Source organism: Monopterus albus, unplaced genomic scaffold (assembly GCF_001952655.1).
Source record: "Monopterus albus unplaced genomic scaffold, M_albus_1.0 scaffold106.1, whole genome shotgun sequence".
NCBI lineage: Eukaryota > Metazoa > Chordata > Actinopteri > Synbranchiformes > Synbranchidae > Monopterus > Monopterus albus.
The window spans coordinates 1,757,301-1,782,194 of NW_018127986.1; the positions used below are offsets into that span (position 1 = coordinate 1,757,301).

General features: G+C 40.0%; 1 protein-coding gene across 2 annotated transcripts in view; it reads right to left on the minus strand.

The window, feature by feature from the left end:
• Positions 1-571: 571 nt before the first annotated feature.
• LOC109966127 (acid-sensing ion channel 1-like) overlaps positions 572-24,894 on the minus strand; it is a 49,974-nt gene continuing 25,651 nt past the window's right edge. The window contains exons 3-10 of one of the 2 annotated variants that reach the window (XM_020610754.1): positions 5,754-5,904; positions 5,428-5,555; positions 4,866-5,016; positions 4,676-4,732; positions 4,366-4,519; positions 3,037-3,128; positions 2,855-2,934; positions 572-2,569 (exon numbers count right to left, since the gene is read on the minus strand). In XM_020610754.1, coding sequence (XP_020466410.1) covers positions 2,450-2,569; positions 2,855-2,934; positions 3,037-3,128; positions 4,366-4,519; positions 4,676-4,732; positions 4,866-5,016; positions 5,428-5,555; positions 5,754-5,904 — 933 coding nt within the window. In that variant the 3' untranslated portion in view covers positions 572-2,449. Of the gene's footprint in view, positions 2,570-2,854; positions 3,129-4,365; positions 4,520-4,675; positions 4,733-4,865; positions 5,017-5,427; positions 5,556-5,753; positions 5,905-24,894 lie in introns of both variants that reach the window. The other variant, XM_020610753.1, reaches the window with a different exon arrangement.

A 24,894-nucleotide genomic window follows, 5' to 3' on the forward strand; every position in this document is an offset into this window, starting at 1 on the left:
TAGACATCATCCCTTGTTTCCTTGGTTTGTATTTTCTGTTCACCCATGGCTGCTTTAATCACATCCACATCTCGCTGGGTAAACTGCAAACTTGTTTTTATCTCCTGTATTTCTCTGGTCATGTCGTCGAGTCTCTTGTTATTTGTCTCCATAAGTAGTTGCACAAAACCTTTGAAGTTGTCTTGTTGTTGGCTCAACAGTGCGGTGTACATCTGCTTCTGCTGACTCAACATCTCTGTTACTTACGCCGCTGAAATATAATCCTCTTCTGCTTCAACATCCTCGTTCGCTTCTGATTTATTAGCTCTTTTCCCTCTTGGAGGCATTTTAATAGTTGTAGAATTTGTTCAAACACTTGAAAATGTAGAAGATGTGAAAAATCGTAGAACAGACAAGAGGAGCAGTAAAGACGTCTGCTCTCGCTTGCAACCCGGAAGTTCATCTTTATTAGGGCCATCATAAAAAATATATTTGAGTTCTTTCTTTTTTTTCCAGATCTCTGATTTATTAAAGTCAGTTTTATAGTCAGAATTCTGAGATTAATGTCAAACTCCTTTTTTATTTTATTTTATTTTTTACAGTAGCCATAATCCTATATACTGTAGATTTGCACAAAGATGGCCTGGATCTGTCCAAAGGTGAACATAAACCGTATATAACTTGTTTTGGTTTTTGTACAAACAAAACACCTTATGTCTTAGTGAACTTTAGAGGTGCTGCTAGGTGGGTTCTGTTACCATTTGAGAGAAACTGTTTAGCTATTTCCCACACTTCTAGATATTGGATATAGCTTCATATTTCTTGATATGAAAGTTGTATCAATCTTCTCATCAAACTCTGTCAGAAATCAAACATGTTATTTCAAACTATTGTTCATTCACTTCAGTACCTTCAGACATTTTGCTTTTGCTTCTTCTGGTCTGACAGTAGCTTGTTGTGCTAATGTTAGCAAACATTAGTGAGATACTGCTGCATAATGGATGTTACTGGATCAGTTTTCCGACTCTACAACTAGTGGTTCTGTTACACTACAAACTAGCGTTTACCATTATCCTGTTGTGACTTGAGCCTTTTTCACAGTAGACATTTTAACTCATCATAGAAAAGCACAGGTGTTACTAATAACATTAACTATATGGCTCCATGTTGTTGAAGTGTCCTGTAAGCCCTGTCGCTGAGCTGGCATGCACAACACCAGAAGCCTGAAACTGAAGCATTAATCATATTAGGTGTATTAGTTTTATCTGTGCTGTGACATGACTATGACTGCTGCTCAGCAGATGTTACCTACCGTAGGCTTGCTTTAATGCTACTTTCTCAATCTTCTCTATTTATATTTCTGTACATAAAATGACCTTCTGTTATTAATGTTGACTTGTAGTCTTCATGGTACTGTCACCTTTCAAGATGAGGTAGTACAGTATACTGGCAGAACGCTCATGTTCAGGGCCTAACAAGGGAACGTTGTCTTAAGACGAGGTTGCATAAAATGAACAGAAAAATCTGGTGAAAAAGAATTACAGTAGATGAAAATAAACCGTTAACACTTTGTTGTACAGGTCCTGTAATTCTCAATAATTTACTGAACATTTCCTGGAAAGAACCATATAGTTTGGTACTAAGCATATGAAAAACAGACTATTTTAGTGGTTTATCACAGCTTCATTTCTATGAAAGAAAGCTCTCCATTTAAACCCCAGTGATATTTCTTACTAGTCTGTTTAAATAAATATATAATTTCCATTCTTTTATGCTTAATTATACACTGTCGACACATTTCACATTTGGCAGTTGCAGCTCCCCTGCTATCCTCTAAATAAAAGTCTCAAGTTGTGTTAGGTTAACATTCTGAGGTACCAAAATATATAGACTTAGCACCAAATAACTGTATATAGTTATTTCCAGGAAATGTCTTATGAGATTATTTGGAAATAAATTGGAATTTATGGACACCTTAAAATAAAGTATTATCAACATTCATTGAAGGAGGGAGGTGAAAAGTATACAGTGCTGACATACTAAAGTCTAAACAAAACAAATGACATTTTGTGAGTTTGAATAAATCTGTCACACCAATTATTTTAGAAAAGCTCCTTCAAAATGACAGATGACAAACACCACTACACAGCTGGGATTTGTAATGCTCGTGTACTGAACACATATGAGCATTCACTTAGTTCATGGGTCGATATACTATTTCTTTAAAAGCTGTTTACACATGACCATGCAGTTATTTGAACGTCTTTGAATTCAGGACATGTTGAGCACTGTATTCCGCTTGGTGTCTGTCCCCTTACCAATATCCACATTACTGTATTCCACCTTGTTGTTCACAAACCGTCACCAGGCACAGTTCAAACACTTTCTCTGTTGCAGCCTGGCAAATGGCAAAGAATAAAGTCTATGACGTGGCTCAGAGGTAAGAGAGCGGCTTCATCCTCACAGCCATTTAGTGAAAGTTACTGACGTGACACTTGACATCATCTAAGCTCAGGACTGTTCCCTGGTCGTTGTTGCTGTTGTGCTTGTGCTTATTATCAGAGCAGCGACACAGCTTGTACTTTATCACCTGAGAGGTAAAAAAACAAACAAAAAAAAAAAAAAACAGAGCCACACACTCACCACAATCAACAATCTGCCAAACTTGGCGCAACAAGGAGGTAAGGAAAAGAGTGACAACATATAAAATATACTACGACTCCCCCAGGTTTCTAAAACCCTCAAATCCCAGATAAAATACAGAGAATGTGATGCCAGTGTCCTGAGTGGCAGTTACAGCTCTTTGTCAAGTGAAAACCTAAGATACAGCAGAATAATTCTAATCTGTCTAAACACTTTCCAAAAGACATCTCACCTCATAAAGGTAGTCAAATATCTCCAGAATAGTCAGTATGCTTGCCCCAATAAAAAGCGCCATTTGACCACCAATATCACCTGCAATAAGAAAACAGAAGATTCCCTTAGAAACACAACCTTCTACAAAAACAGACAGCCCGTCTACAGCGCACACTGTAAAGGCTTCCATTAAAGCTGTACCTAAAAGTCCAGCCACTTCATACGCCTTCTTCTGTTCAATCGTTTCATAGTTGAGAGCCTCAAAAAAGATGTCTAACACCAGGATGTTCTCCCTGTGGAGACAAAATAAGGTTAAGTTAAAACATTAAAGGTCCGTTTTAGGTAACATTTTACTCTAAACTCTCCTATTCAGCATTAACTATCTTAATTAATAACAATTAAGTCTTATGTACAGGATTTGTCAACAGTTATAACTTCTCCTCTCCTTAGAAATGTCCTTATATCTCTATAATTAGTGTATTATAGTTTATTAAATATTCATAAACTGTTTATAGATGTTAAATAGGAGAAATTCAAGTGTTACCTCCATTTAAAATGAGCTATAATTCACATATTACTATTTTTTTGGTGACTTTTTCATTTTAGATTAAAATAAAAAATAGACTGGATGAATGAATACAGTAATAATAATAGAATAATGCAATGTAAGTAATCAGAAACTTAACCTGTACACTATTGAAAGCAGATAAATATAGTACTGTGCAAAAGTTTTAAGCCCTTTAGACTTTTAGATTCTTATCCATCACACAATACTATCAAGGAGACAGCTGAGTGATCCCAATGTGCAAACCTCCACCAGGGCAGCTCACTCTCCCTGTAATGCCATTACACCTAAAAGCAATATTCCCATGATTGCTGGACCTTTGTAATATGATTGCTTGACCATGAAAACCTACCGCTGGCATTTGGATTCACCTTGATATCATTACTAGTTTGGAAGCTATTCGGGAATAATAATATTTCAGTAATGACGGCTTCCTTCAGGATCTAGCTCAGTCAGCAGAGTTTCAGCTAGAATTTGATCTTAGCTGCAAGTCTGTAGCATCAATGGTGTTTCAGAGTAGTTTTCCATGAGCCCTGCAAATGTGAACATACTGGATCAGTACATTCCAAATATTACTTGGATTCAGATCAGAATCTGGTGTGTAGATCTTATGGGGATGTTAACTTTCAAGCGTCAGCAGCATTGTGTATGGAGTTAGATGGTGTGGACCCCACAGAGCATCATGGAGTCAGCCTGGGGTTACATGAAAAGGCGTGTCTTGAAGTACTTGTAAAAACTGTGTGCAAGTGTACCTAGGAGAACTGGTGCTGTTTTAAAGGTAAAGGGTTACTGATCAAATATTGATTTGGGGTTTTTTTTCTGTTCACTGCAATATGCATACACTTAATTAATAAATAACATCTATTATTGCCATTATATTTAAATCATTCTCACCTCAACTTCAGTACCTAAATCCTTTGAACAATACCATATATAGTATCTTTATGCATGTGGTAATTACTTACTTAATATACTGCTCAGATTTGTTGTATTTCTTTGCGAGATATTTGGCAGAGGCCTTGCTGGGGATCTTGACGAAGGACAGCTCTTTGCTGTATCTGGTCATGTTGCACGGTGTCTCACACACACAGAAATCACTGTCTCTCTCCACCAGGAAATCTGGAGCGATGAAAACCAGAACAACCTTGAACAGACCGGTGCAGCGCTGACAGTGTCATAGGATGATTTGTGTGTGTGTGTGTGTGTGTGTGTGCGTGTAGTCAAAATGTGCACCTCAACGATTCAGAGAAGACATGAACGAAGACTTTTTCTTACCAAGAGCTGGATCAGCACATTCTTTGTACAGCTCAGGGGTGCAGTACGGTGCATCGCCTGCAGCCAAAGCAACACACTCGCATCAAAGAAATTTTCTTTCCTACTTTCCCTCTTTTTGAAGTGTGCACAGTAACGTTTCTCTGCAAGATTATTGATGCAACTCTGATTCAACATAAGAGTGGTTTCCTACCAGGCATGTGCACCATGCGACAGTTGCAGTTGTCCACCAGGTAGCGTGTTTCACAGTCAATGCGACAGGCTGTAATGCTGTACCTATCAAAGAAGTCTGAATCCATGGGCGTCACCTTACAGTCTCCCCAGGGTGGGGGAAGATATATCAGCTGCAACAACCACACATCATTCAACACATTACTTATTACACAAGAACAACTGTTTTTCTATAGTATCAGCTCACTTAGAAATACAGTTACTGATACTTTCAAGTCAAATGTAGAATATAAAATAATGTTATTAAGTTTGATCTTTTAAAAAATAGAATAGTATGGAAAAAAGAGCAATTTGAAAACACTTGGATGCTGAGACATTGTAATGGGCATCTTTTCATCAAAAACAAAAAAAAACTGATTCATCAAGATAAAATTTGACAGACTAATCAATAATGACCTGGCCACACACGTTCTTGCCCTGTTTGACTTTAGTGTGGATTTGATGAGCAGAAGTACATAAATAACATGCAAGTTGCAACAAACCAGAATCCACGTTTATCATATACCAGACGCAAAGCTTTGTACCCTTTGTTCTTGGCAGGAAACAAATGTCTGGAAGCCGGGCGCCACTCCGAACCCGAGCTGGTCGATGAAGGATGGCTCGTCCTGGCTGTGGATCTGAACCTTGATCCCAGCTTCAAACGATGTCTCGTCTGCAGGAGGGACAGAGAGCTTTGGATCACTGTAACATAGTGAATCGAAACACTTCGAAGAGTTTTTTTCTCACATCAGCACAGAAACCAAGAGAACACACCTGCACACACACACACACACACACACACACACTATTAAAGTGTGAGAGATAATCCGATCTGCAAACCACTGAGTGGAATAAATGATGTTCCCCTCACCTGTGTCTCCCCAGACTGGCAGGTATTCATCTTGCTGAATGTCCAGCATGAGCTCGAGGCCATTACCCATACCTCCCTTGGTGGTGATTAGGACAGGCCGTCCGTCACCACCTCCGTTAAAGGTGTAACACTTCCCGTAGCGAGTGAAGACCTGAGAGACACAAGGAAAAGGATTTTTTTTTACTCACCTACACAGTTGTTTAGCCCAGTGGTTCTCAATCTAGGGTCACCAGATAAATCCGTGGGTTCGTGAGATGGTTAATAGAAAAACAAAGTTCTCATACATGAATCTGTATTCATTTGCTGTTTTAGTGGATGATTCCTCTTTTTTGGGCCTTGACTAACGAGAGGGTGTTATGGAGTTATTTGTATTATTTGTGCCTGTGTTGAACGATTTGTTTGTCCAGGACACTCTTAAAAAAAGAAAATTTTAAACAGGTTTTCCTGGTTAAATAAATACAAGAACCTCAGTCTTTAAGCATAGTACTTGAATAAATGTGGTTAGTTACTTTCCACTACTACTGCAAAACTGCAGATGGGTAGGAGTATTATCATCCTGTTAGAGTTCAGTGCTTTTCCACTGGGGGTCAGTGTTTGACTCAGTTTGTGCGAGTGCGTGTGTGTGTGAGTGAACATCTATAGGACAGAAAAAAAATATGAGAGAGACTGAGCATGTGTGACAGACAGAAAATGAGGAGAGACAAGGAGAGTGGCAGAGGAGAAAGAGAAAAGAGAGAAAGGACATATTCCTGCGGGTTACACAATGAACCCAGTGAGGTGATGAAGACTGGCAGACTGGAGATTTAACATAACCCTCACATGCTCTTTATGGTACTTATAATGGGCCTGATGTTACCATGGAGACCAAGCATCCCAGCCAGGAAGAATGTAGCTTTAATTTTTAAGGAAAATTAGGCTCTGTGCGATTTCAGCAAGGGCCCACATGACATGTTGAAATGGCCACGAGTGCATTAACAGACATTATATACGTTATCAATATTGAGCAAAGACGTAATCTTGCTTTAGAGCATTTAGTGTTGCATGAGTTATATAAGACATGCATGGAGAATGAGTGAGAGTGTGGGAGAGCAGGGATGAAAAGTGAAAGAGACAGAGAGAGAGAGAAAGAGGGAGTTTAGCCGCTAACGCTTGGAGCAGACTATTGTTCAGCATTATGGCACAGAATGACATATCAGTGATTAGAAAGAACAAACCAACCAAGTAATTGTTGAGAAAGAGTTTGGGTCCTGCCAAGGGCAGTTTAAACACTCAGGCCATCTATCATGTAAAGTCAGCAAAGGCTGCTGGTTGCAGAAGCAGACATCAATCTGAGTAGGAAAAAACGTTCTGTGCTCTCAGGAAAGTAAACTAAGGGCATGGCAAGCCACAAATAATGTGCACACATGCAGACACACTGACAAGCCTGAGGGAAACGCTTCTTTGAGATGTAATGTTCGTTTAAAGTGAACAAGATATCCTCGGTCATGCTAGGGGCTCTGTGACGTTCCATTTAAGGTGGCAGTGTGCTGCCTCAGAATTGCCTGTCAGATGGTTGAATAACGTCATAGACATACTATCTAGCAAGTAAATTGTTTGCTAAAATAACTATTCACGGCTACTATACAGGCATGTAACTTGGATAAAGTAATAACACTGAGCAACAGTTGTTTTACTTCAAAGTTGGATGTGTGAAGGTTAAAAATTCCTGCTTGAAGAGAGCACTGTATCCATCAAATTTCTGTATTTAATGACCTTTAAAAATGGACTTGAGCAGCCTTTCAGCCCTTTTTAGCTCCTTAAAAGTATTGGAAATACTGCAGACAACGCTAACATGCTAATACTACAATTACTAAGATGTTAAACCATCTTAATTCAATTCAGATTTATTTGTAGAGTGCCAAATCACAATCTCAGGACACTTTACAAAGTAAGGTCTAGACCTTACTATTAATTATTATTATAGAGGAAAAACCCAACAAATCGCCCTTGAGCTAGCACTTGGCGACAGTGGGGAAGAAAAACTCCCTTTAACGGAAGAAACCTCCGACAGACCCCGGCTCTTGGTGGGTGGCCTTCTGCCTTGACACAACAAACACAACAACAAACAATCAAACACTGGTCAGGTTGATGCGGCTGGTGACTGCTCATCAGAAATGTACAGCTCCAGAGCCAGGGCTACCTGCAGAGAGGTACAGGGAGAGAGAGAGAGGACACCCTACGGGAGAGAGGAGACACAGTTAGCGACATGTAATGGTGGCATATTAGACAGGGAGGGAATCATCAGCTTCTTCCTCTGCTGATCATGAATGTTTGTACAAAATTTCATTAAAGTTGAAATTTCCATCTGGACCAAAGTGTTAGACTGACAACGTGGCATCTCTACAGCCACAGAGCTAGCAGTCTAACACAGCCTTGGTCAAACTACACAGACTTTCCCTATCGACGTTCATCAACCCGATGCAGGTGGCCCTCCCTGCACATTCATTCACATTTATCCCAGACTCAGTTATTAAACATCTGTAAGAGTGAGCTGAGCTGCTCTGCCTCCACAAATCAAAGAATAAACATGTCAGATCATAAAGTGGCTGCACTTACTGTACTTCATAAATAAACCAATCATTATCTACATGTTAAATTCATGGCAGGTGCATAATGTTCACTGACATCTTGATGATGTCAGTTATCACTTGTTGTCTGTGTGTTGTTGGACAGTTGATGTGACAGGGGTAATAAGAATTAAAACAAAAAAAAGCATTGCACATAGTATTCACAGCATGCATACTTCAGCTGCTTGTTATCTTTGTTATGACGAATGAATAAATTATTGTTCACACATGAAAGAGGTTTTCTGCAGCAGAAATCATATGAAAAGATGTTATGACAAAGACAAAAAAAATTCTGACTTCTGAAAGAAAAAGTTTAGCTCAGTTAACTGACATGCCCTTCCACCGTGTTTTTTACAGCTCTGTCACTCGCACACAATTTCTCATGTATTGAAAAGCACTCAACAGTGCTCTGCTGTAATTAATCATTATGCGCATAATTTATGCACATCTGCTTTTAGAACTACTGTATATCAGATTTTGAGTTACAAATCCCTGCACACTGCCTTTCCTTCTGTGAGGTCTTAATACAGTCTTTCAATCGGTGAGCCATTAAAAGATGTCTCAGCGGGTAAGTTCAATCCATTAGTGCGCTGTTGTTTTATGAGAATGTTTTCGGAGACTTTAAAGCCATCTCGGCAAAGTGCAAACACTTTCACTGCTTTTATTCTGTATGCTTAAACAGCTATCAGTGGGGAAATGCCATTTAAATGCAACAGCAAGCAGACGACAGCCCACGGTGACCAGCACTAAAATATATCCTCATTTGGTTCATCCTATTGTGCATCCTGTGTAATTTACTGTAGCACTGTAATCCAACAAGGATTCAGCTGACCTGGAAAAAGTGAAATTTCACACTTTACTGCGCACCTTCATACATGAATAAACTTCATGAAAATAAATAAAAGCATGAATATAAATTAGAGAATAAGAATGCAGCTTGTTATTTGAGTATTTCCATTTTATTCTACTTAATACTTCTACTCTACTAAATTTCAGAGCAAAATATTGTGCTTTTTACTTTTTAGCACATTTATTTGACACTAGCTACTTTGAGCTACCACTTTACCGATGTACTGTAAGTTTTACATCAAAAACAATACATTTTGAATGATTAAACCAGCAGTTAAACCTTTTTTGGCTTGCGACTAAACTTCTCACATGGTTTTATTTTATTAACTGTTCAGCTAATCCCACTAAATCCAGCTAAAAATTAGAGGAATTAGAAAATCTGAAAACAGATTTGAATGTGTCAGCTTTATTTCCTTTTTGTTTTTGTTCTTATTAATAATCTTACTGCCACTCAGATTGATGTGGTGAAGCGTTGCAGAGGGTCGACAGCTGGGGTTGGGAAATTATTATTATTCATCAGTCAATAGGACAATTTTCTGAAAAAAACAACTTTCACTTTTGGTATTTAAGTAAATTTTGCCAATTTTTGCTGACTTATTGTGAATTCAGAGGATGTTGCATACATTTATGAGATCAGATGTGATTTGGGGTGACTAGCTAACCCTGCCATCATATGAAACTGCACTTGATTGCTAGCTAGTTGGTAGCTAACAGAGCAGTATCATAGTAGGTATGTGCTTGGATTTCTGCTAACAAAATCTTTGCTGGCATTTCCAAATGACGTTGTTCAGGTCACATTTATTAATTTAACTCTGGGTAAAGTCCTCCATGGCTCTGTATCATTATCTGCTAAATCACACCTACTTTTGATGTACAAAGTTTTATGCCAATCCATCTGATAGTTTCTACATTTCAGTCTGGACCAGAGTGGTGGGCTGACCAAGTGAGAGACAGAACAGCATCATTATACCTAGAACACACCACTTGCATGGCTGGAAAAAAAAAAATTACCTGTAGCAAATCCACATGCCAACAAAGCCAATGTGTGAATGCGACTGCCCGACTTCAGTTTAGACTCTAGGCGATGGGTGGTCTTGGAGTCTGATCACTCATGGCGACGGGTGGTCTTGGAGTCTGATCACTCATGTTTACTGCAGAATAATTCAGGAATAAAAGCAGCAGAGCCAAACCATCTCCCTGCTCTGTTTAGTTCTGAATGGGGAGCTGACTCACCACACTAATAACCGGTCTCAGAGAAAACAGAGATGCTCTCCAAAGAGAAGCTATAGGCAGGGGACTGGAAGCCAGAGGCACAATGGTGTGTTTGAATGTTTGTGTGTAACAATGATGCCCAATCAGACTGAGACTCTGTTGTCAAAATAAAGAAGTCAAGACAAGAAGTAAACAAGAGTAAGTAGAGGGGAACCACAGGGCTCCTCAGGGACTAAAATGTCTCCATACAGAAACTCTTTTTCTTAATTAGAGAGAAGGTCAAAGTCTGTCATGCACTGACACAACACCACTTTGGTCGAGACTAAAATATCTCAACAACTATTGTATGGATTGCTATGACATTTGGTAAAAACACAGGGTTCACAGTCACTGTGAACCCCTGATATTCCCTCTGGAGGTGGACAGACATTTACAACCCCCTCAGGATGAATTTGAACTCTGGTAACCCCTTAGCTTCACATCTATTAACAGTATAAGTGGCTACACTGCGGGAATGTCACTTGAATAAAGTAATAATAATGCTGAATGACTGTTGTTTTACTTCAAAGTTGGACAGGTGAAGGTGAAAAATGTGTGCTTGTTTAATATAGTGCAGTTTTTATTAAATTTAATTTCCTTTAACAATGAACCTTAGTGGCACTTCTGCCCTAGAACTGTAAGAAGATTTTTCTGGATGTCAAAGTCAGAATAATGAGTTAGAATTGATCATGCAAATGGGGACCATCATGTCCAGTGCAATGACTGCTGGATGACACCTTGGGGTGGTGCAGGCTGTAGGGCAGAGCTGTGTAATGATCACCTAATCCGCTTGGACGGCGAGTCCTCCCGATGTTATTGACAGCAGAGGAGAGGTCATGGGACGAGAGCTGTTAGGCAAACTTTTGCAGCACTTGAGGGAAATGGGTGTTTATGAGGAATCTGTTTAAATGTCAGAATTTGATATTTCTAGGAATCCATCATCACTTTCTCTGCTGCCTAACCTGCCGCTTTATGGGTGAAATATCATAAAACCTCCTCCGTTGTTGTGAGGGGAATTTTTATCTATCATATTAGGGATTTTAACCACCAGCTCCCACACAATAAAATTATTTCTCTCCCTCCTATGTTTCCTCCCTTTCTGGTCTGCATTGCTCTTCCATCGTTCCCTTGTGTCTCTTGAACCGCAATGTTCTTTTCCCCATGGACTCCTCTCCATCTCCCACCGCACTTCCCCACCCATCACTGCTTCATTTGATGAATATTTCACAGGCCAGCAGAGACAGTCCTCCTCCTTTCTCATCCTATTCCCAGACACCATCCAGGCTCTCAGTACCTATCACTGTAGAGATGATAGCATCAGTGCACCAGACAAGGGACGCCTTGGGAGACTGGAGGAGAACAGGGAACATACTGTATCATGTGAAGATAAATGGAAGTGTGCATTCACTTATATGGCTTAGAGTGCTGCCTCTATCTAAAAATCAGGACTGTACTGACCTTAGCACTGTAGCAGCACGACAGAGCCAGTCGGAGATAAGGGTTAAACCAGGCAGGTGTTGTAATGCAAGACCAATGCATCCAGGAGAGAAGAGGTGAAGAGGCTCTTAATAACCTGTATCGGTGCATTATGATCCATGTGGTGGAAGAAGAATTCAGACTCTTTACTTAAGTAAAAGTACAGATACCACAATATATTCAGACTCTTAAGTAAAAGTACAGATACCACAATATAGCGTTTTTGCCGATAGTACTTAAAACATAGTATCAGAAAAAACGCTATTTCAGTATGCAGAAAAATGGCCTCTGTTATTGATTACTATTACAAATATACATTATGTTAGATTGTTAATACTGATGCATCAGTGTGAGGGCCACAGTAATTTGTTTATTGGAGTCAGAAAATTAATCAAAAACTATTTGGACAGTTAATTATTACTTACACCATTTTTATACTTTGACCTTTTAAGAGACATCAATAATTGATTATTCAATAAAAAATCAGAAACTGTCAAATATGATAATCAACTAACTGTTCAAGTGCAATTCTATAGTTCCATGATATTCTACTGAATGACTACTGGTAGAACAAAGCAAAACAATGGAAGATGTCACCTTGTACTTTGGGAAACTGTGATTTTTTTTGTTTTGTTTACTATTTTCTGATATTTTATAGACTACATGATTAACCAATAAATTGAGATGAACCAACAGTGAAAATGGCCTAATAATGTTAGAAAACTACCTCAGCTTTTGACATCATTGAGATAAATGTGGCACCGTGATGAATTAAAGAAAAACCATAAGTAAAACTGAGAACATTCACAACAAAGCGACATAAATTGGTCATGAAATGTGATCAAAGTCACAAATATCAACAAAACACAATATTTCTAAGCCGATAAAACACATTCATGATCAGTCATGTCATTATTGAACACACAATATACAAAGTGATGGTGGAAAAAGTAATGGCAACAGTGTTTTAATTACTGTGTGAACTATCTTTGGCAGCAAAACCTCAAGCAAGCACTTCCTGAAGGTGCCATTGCCTTTCCTTGCAACTATGTCGGAGGACAACTAATTGTTGGTTTATTGCAATCTGGTGGTTTATTGCAATCTGGTGGTGGATGGACTCTGTCACCTCATGCGGAGAGGAAAGACTGCCCTTGGGCAAGTCTCCCCGTGATTACTCCCACCTATGTCTGTTAGTCACAGAAATGTAGAAAGAGGAACATTTTTGTTGAAAGGCTACTCTAAACACCAGTGCAGAAGCTTCTGAGTGAGTAAGGCTTGTGAACTTGGATGGGAGACATGCATGTGTAAGAACTGTGGGTTCATATTCATTCAAAGCTTTTCAGTTTTCTACAGGCACCCACATAATCTGCATCAAAAGTAGAAGAGAGAGAGATGCCAAATAGCTGCTTCAAGGACTAAGACATTCACCTTCGGCTAGCTACAGTATGTGGTGCAATTAATTATATTTCAATAGGGATGTGGTAGTTTAAAACTTTCTGTATTCACTTGTAACACTGCTGTCATTGCCACCCCATCCCTTGTGACAAGCCTTGCTATGCAGCAGATCCATATGGGATATTAACTGCCCCCCGCCTGTGTGTTTTCCCTGCATGTCTCAATCATCACCATCGCCTACAAATCTCCTGCCTGTCCACTTGTGCCAGCCATGTGTAAAGCCCACGCTTGCTCTCTGCGGTGAGACAAATGCCAGGCAGGAGCGAGGCTAGAGCAGCACTGTAACTCCAGAATGTGCCACCCTCTTGTCAGGCACAGCTGAGTAAACATCGAGGGATCAGCAGCCCCAGGCCCAGTCAGAGGAGCAGAGGTCTTACTACAGCTGAGGGCATATAAACAGCAGACAGCAGGGTTAACAAAGATCAAACCCCCATGTGTCAAGTGTGACTACAGTGTTTTACAGTGTACAGTCTACAATTGGGGAAATGCTGCATTATTCAAGACTGTGCAAGAAATATTATGTGAAATGCAGTATGACTATGCAGTAGTAGCAGAAGTAATCAAATGTTTTACTTAAGTAAAGGTACTAATTTTAATTTAAAAATACTCGATTACAAGTATAACTTCTGAATTCACTATCAGCAAAACATACTTAAGTATTAAAGTAAAAGTACTCGTTCTGCGGTAAAATATCTCCTGTGACTGATTTGATTCTCTCTGATGTTGTCAGATTATGAATACTGATGCAATAACGTGCAAGCAGCTTTTTACTCTTGTACATTTAACTAGCTTAGTCCAGTGGCTTCCAAGCTATAATTGCAACCATTTTAGAATTTTAGAAGCCCGACAATGGGCCTATTCAACATAAGTAAATAAAAGGGCATGAGCTCACAGGGCTCACACAAAAATTAAAAGACAGTGGAGCAGAAGAAAAACACAATAGTTCTGAAGTGGAGAACAGCAAACAAGCTGTCATACTTAGCAATGTCAGTAGTGGATATAAAACAACAAAGAAGATGGAGGGGGATGCTCTTACTCATTCAGTAAACGCTGTATAAGGAGAAGGGTGCACAACTAATGAAGTAAAAAAATGGCTTGATCTCAAATCTGAGGCAAAAAACCCCACACACAGAAAAGAGCCTCTGATCAGTGGAGGAGGACTTGCCCAGAGTTGTTTGAACTGGACCAGCACATCAGGACCATACACACACTCTCGGGTGTGCTGTCAGCTGGGCATACCTCCATGTGTGCACCCACGTCCCATTTGCCTGCCCAGCACCAGATCTCAGATGTGGTGCTGGACAACCAAAAGCTTCCACGGATGGCCTCAACATGGGCCACAGTATCAGAGACATTTAAAGAAAGTAACAAAAATTTAAAATACAGTATAAATTTAAGTATGTCTGGTTTTTAAGTCCTCTTCTGGAATCATTACCTTAATGTGGTAGAGAGGTTTGTGTGTTCCACTGATCCTGGGAGCTGTGTTGTTCAGGGCATTAGCCCCTGGTAGAGTCTCCCAAGGCAAATTGGTCCCAGACAAGGGACCAGACTAAGAGCGATTCAAAAACCTTGATGAAAATGGCCACTTAGAGTCACAGTACCTCGCTCAGATTAGGGAAACCAAAGAACCCTGCTGGAGCCAGACCTGGAACAGGGGCTTGACAGCGAGCATCTGATTGCCGGGCCTTGACCCATGGGGTCCCATCGGGCACAGCCCAAAGAAATGACATGGAGCCACTGCCCTGCAGGGAAAGGAATCTGGGTCGGGTGCAACGAACGAGGACCCGATCTCAGATAAGCAGACGAAAATGGACGGATGGTTTTTAAGTGATGCATTTAAAAAAAAAAAAATCTAATCTATAAATAATCATACTGTAAAAGTTTAATTTTAAAGCTGATAGTGTTTATTTTAAAAGACCATAATGCTCTGTAAAATAATGGAGATATTTAAAAAATATATTAAAGAGTCAATTGACAAAAATGTTATTGTATTTAGATTATATAATATTATGCAGCTGTAGAGTTGAATAAAACAAAACAACCACTTATTTCACAGATGTGTCAGCATTAAAATGTGCTTCTGACCTTATGTGTATTCTGTTCTTACCAATTCCAGGTAAGAAAACACTGGTGAATGCCAGAATCCTGTGTAGGTGGGTTTTAAGAAGAAATGTCTTACTGAAAACAATCGGTGAATGAGGCCCAATGCTTTTTAGTAACAGGTCACTGTTGGCACTGATGTATGACTGCACTGCCTCATCCAGCTCCAACGCATCATTAAGTCTGCTGATAATACAACAGTGGTGGGCCTCATCAGTATCAGTGATGAAACAGCTGACCGAGGAGATGTGGCCCTACTACTTCTACTACTACATTTAAAGAAGGTTAAGCTGGAATCCCATCACAGATGGGAACTACTAATCTTTGACAAAACACTGAGCTCATCATATCGTTTTATTTAAAATCAAAGTAACTATAATGTAATGGAGTAAAAATTACATCCATTCTTTATCTGTACCACTTATTCTGAAGAGGGTCATGTGGGGCTGGAGCCAATCCCAGCTGACATTGGGCGAGAGGTGGGGTACACCCTGGACAGATCACCAGTTTATCACTTAGAGACAGACAACCACACACACCCGGACTCACTCCTACTGGCAATTTAGAGTCGCCAGTCAACCTAAGTTGCATGTGCCTGGAATGTGGGAGGAGGCCGGAGAGAACCCATACAGGCAGAGGGAGAACATGTAAACGGCACATAGAAAGGCACCAGGTTGGCCGGGGCTCGATCGTGGAACCTTCTTGCTGTCAGACAGCAGCGCTTACCACTGCTCCACCTTACCTCCTGTTAAAAAGCACAATATTTCCAAAACTTTTAAGCACAGTAGCTGAATAAATGTACTTGGTTACTTTCCACCACTGTGAATATGTACAAACAAATAGATCAAGGTTTAAAAATAGATTCAAAAATAAAGTGACACAGCGGCACCAACTGAAGTATTAATATAAGACATGATAAATGAGTCTGAATACAAACATATATGAAATGGAGGATATATATATATATATAGCATGTGACTGCTGGCAGAGAGGCTGAAAAAGACCTGGTATTGTGGCTGAGCATACAGCATAAAGGCTGTAAGGAGTCTGACGCCTGAGGAAATAAACTACTCAGCTTCTCTGAGCATTTGTCGATGCTGCGGTGGTGCCTTTGTGAAAACAGCTGAGAGAAAATACTGTTGTTGGGGTGACTAACAATTTTGATTGGCTCTGTCCTTCTGGTGAATGTCTTCAAGTCTGGAAAATGCAGCACAGATGGTGTGCTTTACTGTGGCCACACCACCCAGCCGTTAGTGCCATCCAGGCCTGAAGAGTGATGTTCCAAAGCCCAAAGTTTGTAACAGTCACAAACTGGCTGACAAAACGGGGGGAGTCAAACTAAGACTAAAGCCCTTTTCAGACATGCACTGGAACCCTGAGATTATGGCATGGCATGACCTGACGTGGCAGAGCAACACAGGTCACAGGATGCAGCTATCCTGGAAGCGTCTATTCCAAAAATAATACAATTTGGATTTAAAGATTATGTTGTTAATGAAACTGGTAACTTGTATCCTTAATGTTAGGAAGCTAATGTTAAGTTGGAGCTCTTAGACTTGGCTTCAAATCGATTACACATTTTATTGAGAGGTTTCTGATAGCCATGCAAGTCATACTTTTTTATTTAATAGCTAAAAATGAATTGTAACCTACAAACGCACAGTTAATAATCAGATCATTGTGAATGTTTCTCTTAAATATGTGACATTCCCATAGCATTATCAGATCATCAGAACTTTGTACAATTTGACTTATGACTTGCACTCGGAACTCAACTGGACGTGCACGTTACTTCCTCCCACCACTGCTGGCTACTGACAGCGCTAACTGAAGATGTTCTAGTTTCTCTGTGTGCATTAAATGCATTCAACTCAGCCATCAAGATGTGGTTATTTTTGGCATTTTGGTCAGTCAGTACGATATAGTGGAGGGTGTAACAAAATTAAAAAGAGCAGCCACAGTGAGGTGTGCAACTCATTTTACTGTGTATTGTATTTGTGCAGAAAATGGTTTATGCTGAGTGCAACATTAAATCAGATCGCATTAGCTCATGGCATGTTGAAAAAAAGGCCAATTATTGATTAGCTGTATGAAAACACCGTGAGATTTTGTCTGGCTGTAAACACTGTGAACAGACACACCAGCTGCTCCTCTGTTGTCTCTCTGATGAAGTAACCATGTGTGTCTCCACTTTAATAATGAATAAAATATGCTTCTGGTGCAAGTTGTTGCAAGTTTTGCAACAAACAGAAGACATTTAGAGGTGGCTGTGGTTTGGGAGGCACAGTGGGTCATCCCCTAACCCTAGAGTTGACAGTTCAATCCCCGACTTCTCCAGTCCACATGTCAAAGTGCTCCTGCTGGTCATCACCATCAGTGTGAGAGTATGTGTGGATGATTGTATGACAGCTTAGCAGCCCTCAGTGTGTGTGAATGGGGAGACATTTTGAGTGTGTTTCAGTGTGTAGAAAAGCACTATACACTGTAAGTACAAGTCCATTTACCAAATATTATTCAGTCATTAGACTTGCTGCCTCCAGATTTCTCAACTCATATATACACTACAGTATCAATCTACAGTAAATGCTGATATATTTTCTTTATTTGCACAATACTGAAAATATAAAATGCAAAATAGCCTGATTAAAAAATGTTGACAAGCTAAAACACAAAGTATTATCAGAATCAGCTTTATCAGAATCCGAATCATATTCATACAGTATAATCCATAATCCATTAGGTTTATTGGTGGGCTCCCCTTAGCATATCACAGTTCTACATCACAACACCACCATATTTCAGGAGCAAAACATCCACAATCATCCACTTATCGGTGCAAACCAGAATCTGCCATATTATTCACAATAGAAGTAGCGTTAAATCTACTGAAATACTCATTACAGACAGTAGGCAGAGTGTGATTGAAAGAACAATAAGTCTGAGCAAACTAACTATACCGTACGGTGCCACAGTGCAGAATGGGTGTGTATGAACTGTACCTGAGTGGAGCCTAATAACAATGGATCGTTTCAGTTGAGCTTACATCTCCGGAGGAAGATGATTACACATACGTCTGGCTACAGAGACCAAGACAAAAGGTTAGTTGTGAATTACGCTTGATTAATTGTAATAGGCAGTGACAATATACTTGTTATGTATAATGGATAGATGCTTATTAGCAGCTGCGGTGTGTGTGTATGTGTCAGTCTGTCTATATGCTAGTTCAATTGAATTTTTAAAATTTTACGGCTGGCTCTTCAGCACATGTATAATAATATGCACTGTATAATAATGAGCCGTAATCATCTTCCAGCAGGGTGGAGGAAAATTCATCTGGGGAAACCAAAAGGCTGCCACAGAGCATGCCACCTGACTCCTGACTTGTACTCAGAAATGGCCCCAGAAAGCTGTTGAAACTGCACATTCACTGCACCGACTTAACCTGCTTAATGAAACTGTGTATTATTTGTTAGTTTTAATCACTTTTTCTGTCACTAGACAGACAAAATAAATTAAATCAAAATTCGATTTATGAGGGGCCACAACCACCGTTTCCCACAGTGTCTGCTAGGGAGCAGTGGTGCCATTGTGCTCCTAACGTGTGCTGTGAAAGCCTGACAAAATGGACACCGCACAGAGGCTGTGCAGCCGTCAGGCAGCTTCCTAAGAAAGAAGCCACATAAATAAGTCAAACACAACATGTCCTATGGTGAGAGGAAAACCGTAACAGACATCTGGTAATATGTCAGTGGGTAACAGTAGACATACTGTATATGTGCACAAGCACAAAGAGGACATGCTCCATTCCTTCTGCACAACCGTTGTAAAACACACACACATAGTCCAGTTGCACAATAGAGTGCTCATAGATTTATTTTAGGAATAGCACCATGATTCAACATCTGAGTGGTTGTAATAAAGCAGTTGAGCTCCTCTGGTAGATGAGGCGGGACCAGCTCGTACAGTAGGGCTGGCCCCAGGCTGGAAGTCAGACAGTAAGGAAGAGTCATTGCAGGCAGCCTCGAGCATTCATTTACCAGCCAATCTGATCACAGTTGAAAGCATCCAAACAGAGGAGGAGGAGAAGGAAGCCATCATCCTCATTAATAAGAAAACATCAAAAACCTGACAGAGGTAGCGCTGGAGCACACTCCTCCACTAGAGAGGAGCACCTTTCCACTTTGTGCAGTTAGCCCTAACCCCTTTTTCATTAACTGTCTTTTAATTTACAGCTCCCAAAATACCACAGAGAGCAGGATGAACTTCAATTAATGCAAGCATTCATAACAGGGCCTCCTGTCACCTTTTTGGTGCAGTTTAGAGGGCGGGAAAACTGTCAAGAGGGAAAAAAGGCCACGCAGCTCTTTCCCTGGAGTGAACCTCTTCCTTGTGACAAATTTCACACTCTGCTGAGAGAAATCCGCTGAGGCTTTAGATTTCCCAGCCTGTCACATGCCGTTGCTGAATACCAAGAGATTAATTTATTTTGCAAATAGTGCATGTAAGCAACTCTGACTCCCAAATGCACACTACCCGGCCAATCTGCAAGTGACAAGGGAAGATTTAAGCTGGGAGACAGGATAACAGACCGAACAGACACATAAAGGTCAACATGTCCAACAAAATGTCCTGTTTGTCCTAAGAATCAAGAACAATGAATTGTACAAAATCAGCAAATTTTACAAGAATTTAATTAAATGAAAGAAAAATGAATTAACTGCACTATTATTAATACTATAGTTACTGGAATCATTACACAAAATTTAAAAAAATCTTTCAATGAATGTTTCTTCTATTCAAAATCGCATCAGTAGACTACACATCCACAGCCTCTGGCCAGCTGTGAAGTTTTGCTAATTCTGTTTTAGAGAACATGAAAAACACGTTTTACTGTCAGACTTTCAAAAGGAATGAGTGATTGTTCAGTGTCATTCTCGTTTGTGTTGTGTTTCAAAGAATCAATCGTTTGTTAATTCCCTCACACTGCATGTGTTTCTTTGAATGGATTTAAGTGTGTATGTCAGCGCGGCAAGAGCAGAAGTGTGTTCACTAAAGAAATTAAACAGAGCGGTGGACTCGGCCACCCTGCTGTGTCCTGTCATAGAGAAAAGGACACAAACACCACAGAAAACATACACTTCAGTTGTTGGGCTGAAATGTGCCTGTAAATACTGTCAACATGTTTTTTCAGGTGCTACTAACAGTTTTTAATATTAAAAAGGAAGAAACTGGACCTTTGTGGAAATATCAATACTGCCCCATTTCCTCTCAGCAGGCTGGAGGGGTGTGTCTGGGTTTGATTGACAGCAGCTGGCAGGCTGAGACCCTGCAATGGAACCCAAGTAAACCAACTTGTGCTTACAAACTATGGGAGGACTTAAGGTAGATCCATTCAAAACTACCTGATCCACTGTGTGGAAGACAGATCCAGAAGGTCCCATAGAAAAGCTTAGTGAAGTGGCTGTGTGCTGCTCTGTAATGGAAGTGAACCAGACCTGTGCCAAAGCAGCCAGTTAGTCTTCATCCTTTATCTTCTCTTGTAACATCAAAATAAAAAATGCTATTAAACTCTCCCTTGTGTTGCTTGTTCAGTAAGTTTTCTAGTGCAGTTTTTTCTTATACTAAACAAACAAAGTCTCGTTCCATACTTCAAAATAAACTTTGGCAATAAGACAAAGGTGAGATTTATGCCTTATTAGATGTGTTTTCAAACAGAAAGAGAAAGACATGAACACTAACTGGCTGGTTTTAAAATGCAAATCTGTCTCACCGCCTCACTTCTGGAAAAAACGCTTCACTGTCCCACAGGGTTTCACTTGCAGGTAAGCTGACCTGCTGGAGCTGCGCCGCCGCTAATTAACTGTTTAGCCAACAAACCGATGTTGGCGGTGCACTTTTCCCCCAGTGAATGTTTGTTCAACAAGCTAAGGTGAAGAAAGTTAGATATGAAGGAGACCAAGCTCGAGCAGAAACATTAATGTTGTTTGATGTCCAGAGTCTGTGGCTTGTGTTGTGTAGCCAGCTGCTGTGACCACCTGCTCTCATGCAACACTAACATTACAGTAATGCAGTATTCTGATGATTTCATGCAAAATAGGAGGCACCAACATGAAACCAAGAATATAAAATAAAAATTCCTCCCTTCAGTTTCTTGGTATTTCTCAGAGGAGGACACAGGCCATTTGATTCAGAGTGGATATTAATGTGTGCTGTAGCAGACAGAAAAATAGATCTGATTTCAGTTGGACTTTAAAGAAGCACAAATAGCTTCATACATAGAGAGGATCACGCATTCAGGCTAACATTCACATCTGCACCATCAGTCACAAATTCAAAATAGTTGTGAAGGCTGGTGGCTTAAAGCTGGAAACGGCCTCATGGTGAAAGTCAATAACAAGACAGGGAGTATAAAAACAATCCTGATGCATGTGGATGCCAGTGTGACAGACTGAGAGCAAAATAAAATGGCAAAACCATCTGGAAAACATTCAAAAGTAATTGGATGCTGCTGAAAATTAGGAAAAGCATTTCAAACAATATTTCACACTACCAGTACATTACTGAGGGAATCTATTATGCACAGAGGCACACCAATCTGTAACAAATGGATATGACATTGATTTGCATCTGTAAACGATTGGCTCCTATAAATTATTTCTGCAGATTTTTCTCTCTAGAGTGGCTGTTATGGATTTCAATTTCTTTCTTTTCAATCAGTTAGAAAGGGTGGATAGATAAAAATGCTTTCAGCATGCCTGTTTTTCATTTTTACTGGGAACTAGCCTAATTTAGAAATCCCACTCGTCTTACAGCAAGAGGCCAGTGTCTCTGAAAGCTAAGGGTCAGACCTGTGCCACCTCTTTATAGTGAATCTCTGTCAGCCCCAGCCTGTAATCTGAATGCACAGGTCTTTCTACAGGTGATTTCTTCTTCTACAGGCTGTGAGAGTATTTGTGTGTGGATTACTTGTTCATTTTATGTGAGTACAGAGTTTTTCAAGGTGGCCTGCAAGGAAACACAGGCGCACAAAAATAAATACATAAAAACAAATCCTGCAGTCTTCTCGCATGTCTGAGACACAGCTCAGGTCCGTGGTGCAGCTAATGAGAGGCAGCATTCAAGGCAATAGCATAGTTTCATCAAAATACACAATGCAATCAAATAATGACTTGATGAGCATCTCACTGATGTGCAAATCAGAGAGAAAGCACAGCGCTCTCTTCGGAGCAGCATCTGCATATTGACATTTTGCAACTGCATATGAGACTCCATTAAACTGAGGCACCTTTGAAACACCTTTGGGAAGTTTGAATTCAACTTTTAGTTAAAACATTAGCATCTAATAGTGAGACTGCAGCAGCGACAAAGCAGGGAGATTTTGGAAACTTGACTTGTTATCCATCGAGGATTTTATAGGTGTAACTGCCTGTAAACTACTCCCCTCAGCCTGTCCGTGCAAATTCTCAGTCATCCAGTTCATATGATGCTGAAAAAATGTAGAAGAAATCATCTGGATGTAGTTTTAAGTAGAAAACCACCTGGGGGGGGATAAATACCTCCTGCTCACCACCAGTCAGACAGAACTAATGAAGCCTCTTGGATGAGAGGTGAAATGTCTACCTAAAACTACATGCAGATGATTTCTCCTACATTTTTTTCAGCATACTCCCCTCAGCATAGCCACAGCTGCCTCCATCGGGTGTATATCTTAAAATGCTTTTGCCACACTGACATTCTTTGAGCGTTCAACAGCAGCAGCGCGCAGCATCCGTGGTTCATATAACCCTGCAGTTGAGCCGGTCATTAGCTGGGCTGGCTGGCTGGTTCCAGGACTGGAACTAAACTAGAAACTTTTACTGGGGGAAAAAAAAAGTCCAGCTCCCTTTCATCTCAGACTACTGCTGGGAGTTTCTTTGAAGTTATATGTTTTTGTGGTACATTAATGACCTGTACAGCTCAGCAAAAAGTCCCAAGGGTATGCCAGTGCATGCTGGGATATGCTAGGTCCTTTCCCTTTTGTGACCCTGAGTAAGAAAAGCTGGCTCAGATATTTTTAACCTTCACTTTAACTTTCTGCTTTTATTTTAATGTAAAGGCCCAGCCCCATGCACTAATGGAGTGCAAAGTGGGAGAAACTATTCTAGTCCCATTCATTTTTTCTGATGACAACATTCAGTGACTCACAGGTGGAGCTTTTCCATGACATTAAATTATCAGAACAACTATAAAAGAAAATATCTGATTCTGTGTACAGAACAAAAAAAAGAACAGAAAGGAGAGACAACTGCCAAGGTGCCTTTTGGTAAGAAAAATACTGTCACCGAGGTTAAAAGCCTGTTTTGTGTGCTGGTAACGGTTGGTGAGAAAACTGAAAACAATCTGCAACTTAACGCGACCATACTCGATATTTTTATAATAAGAGTGTGCAAATGTGGAAGAAGCCTCTCTACAAATGGTTCACCATCACTGCTCTCACAGGGTCATCAATGACTGCAGCAGGCAGGTGTTTTCAGAGAAAATGCCAAACAGACACAGTAAGTGACTTAGGTAGAGGCTTAAGAACCAGATATTCTTCTCAGGAGACAGTATAAGAACAGTTTAGACAGAGACTGAGGACAGAGGTAAAAGGGGAGAACCTAGAGTATTGAACTTATTTGCCAGGTGACCAGAAACACGATGCTAGGAGAAAGATAATGTTGCTCCAGAACTACTGGATGTGTAAATAAGCAACTTGCTTAACCAGTTCACCATACCAACTTAAAACAGTGTTCACCACAGCAGACATGTCAAAATGGCTGCCTTGAAAAAAATCCTACTGACCTCTAAACCCTCAAATTCTTGTTTAAATGAACAGTTTTAATTATCTAGATGTTATCTCCAGCTCTTCTTTTCCTCCCTCCGTCATCCTTTGCCTCTTTTTTTTGATTTCCTTCCTTCTCTGCAGCTAAAACCGTGCAGTCCACTTTCTTCACAAAGTGGAACTCGTTTGTCGGTCTTCAAATACTAATAGAACACATAACGAATGCCACTCAAAATTATCTCCACTCACTGATATCAGTGTATAATTAAAACAACACTGTCCTTAATAAGGTGTCAGAGGTGATAACGTAGGCGCTGATAACTCTTTAAAGACACACATACACATACACGTCTAATCACTGCCTCGTTACCAAGCAACAATAGAGTTATAATGAGTGGACCCATCAGGCCAAAACTAATTTCCAAGTATAAGGAGTAATGCTCTGATTGCTCAGTGGACTTCCATAAGTAGGTTATTGTCTCTGGTTATTTACTGTTTTAATTAATCCTTTTCACCCTCATACATCATTTCTCTTTGTCATGATTTACATTGTGCTATACGGTAACTTTGTCTTTGAAATGATGATGATAATTCTAGATCAACA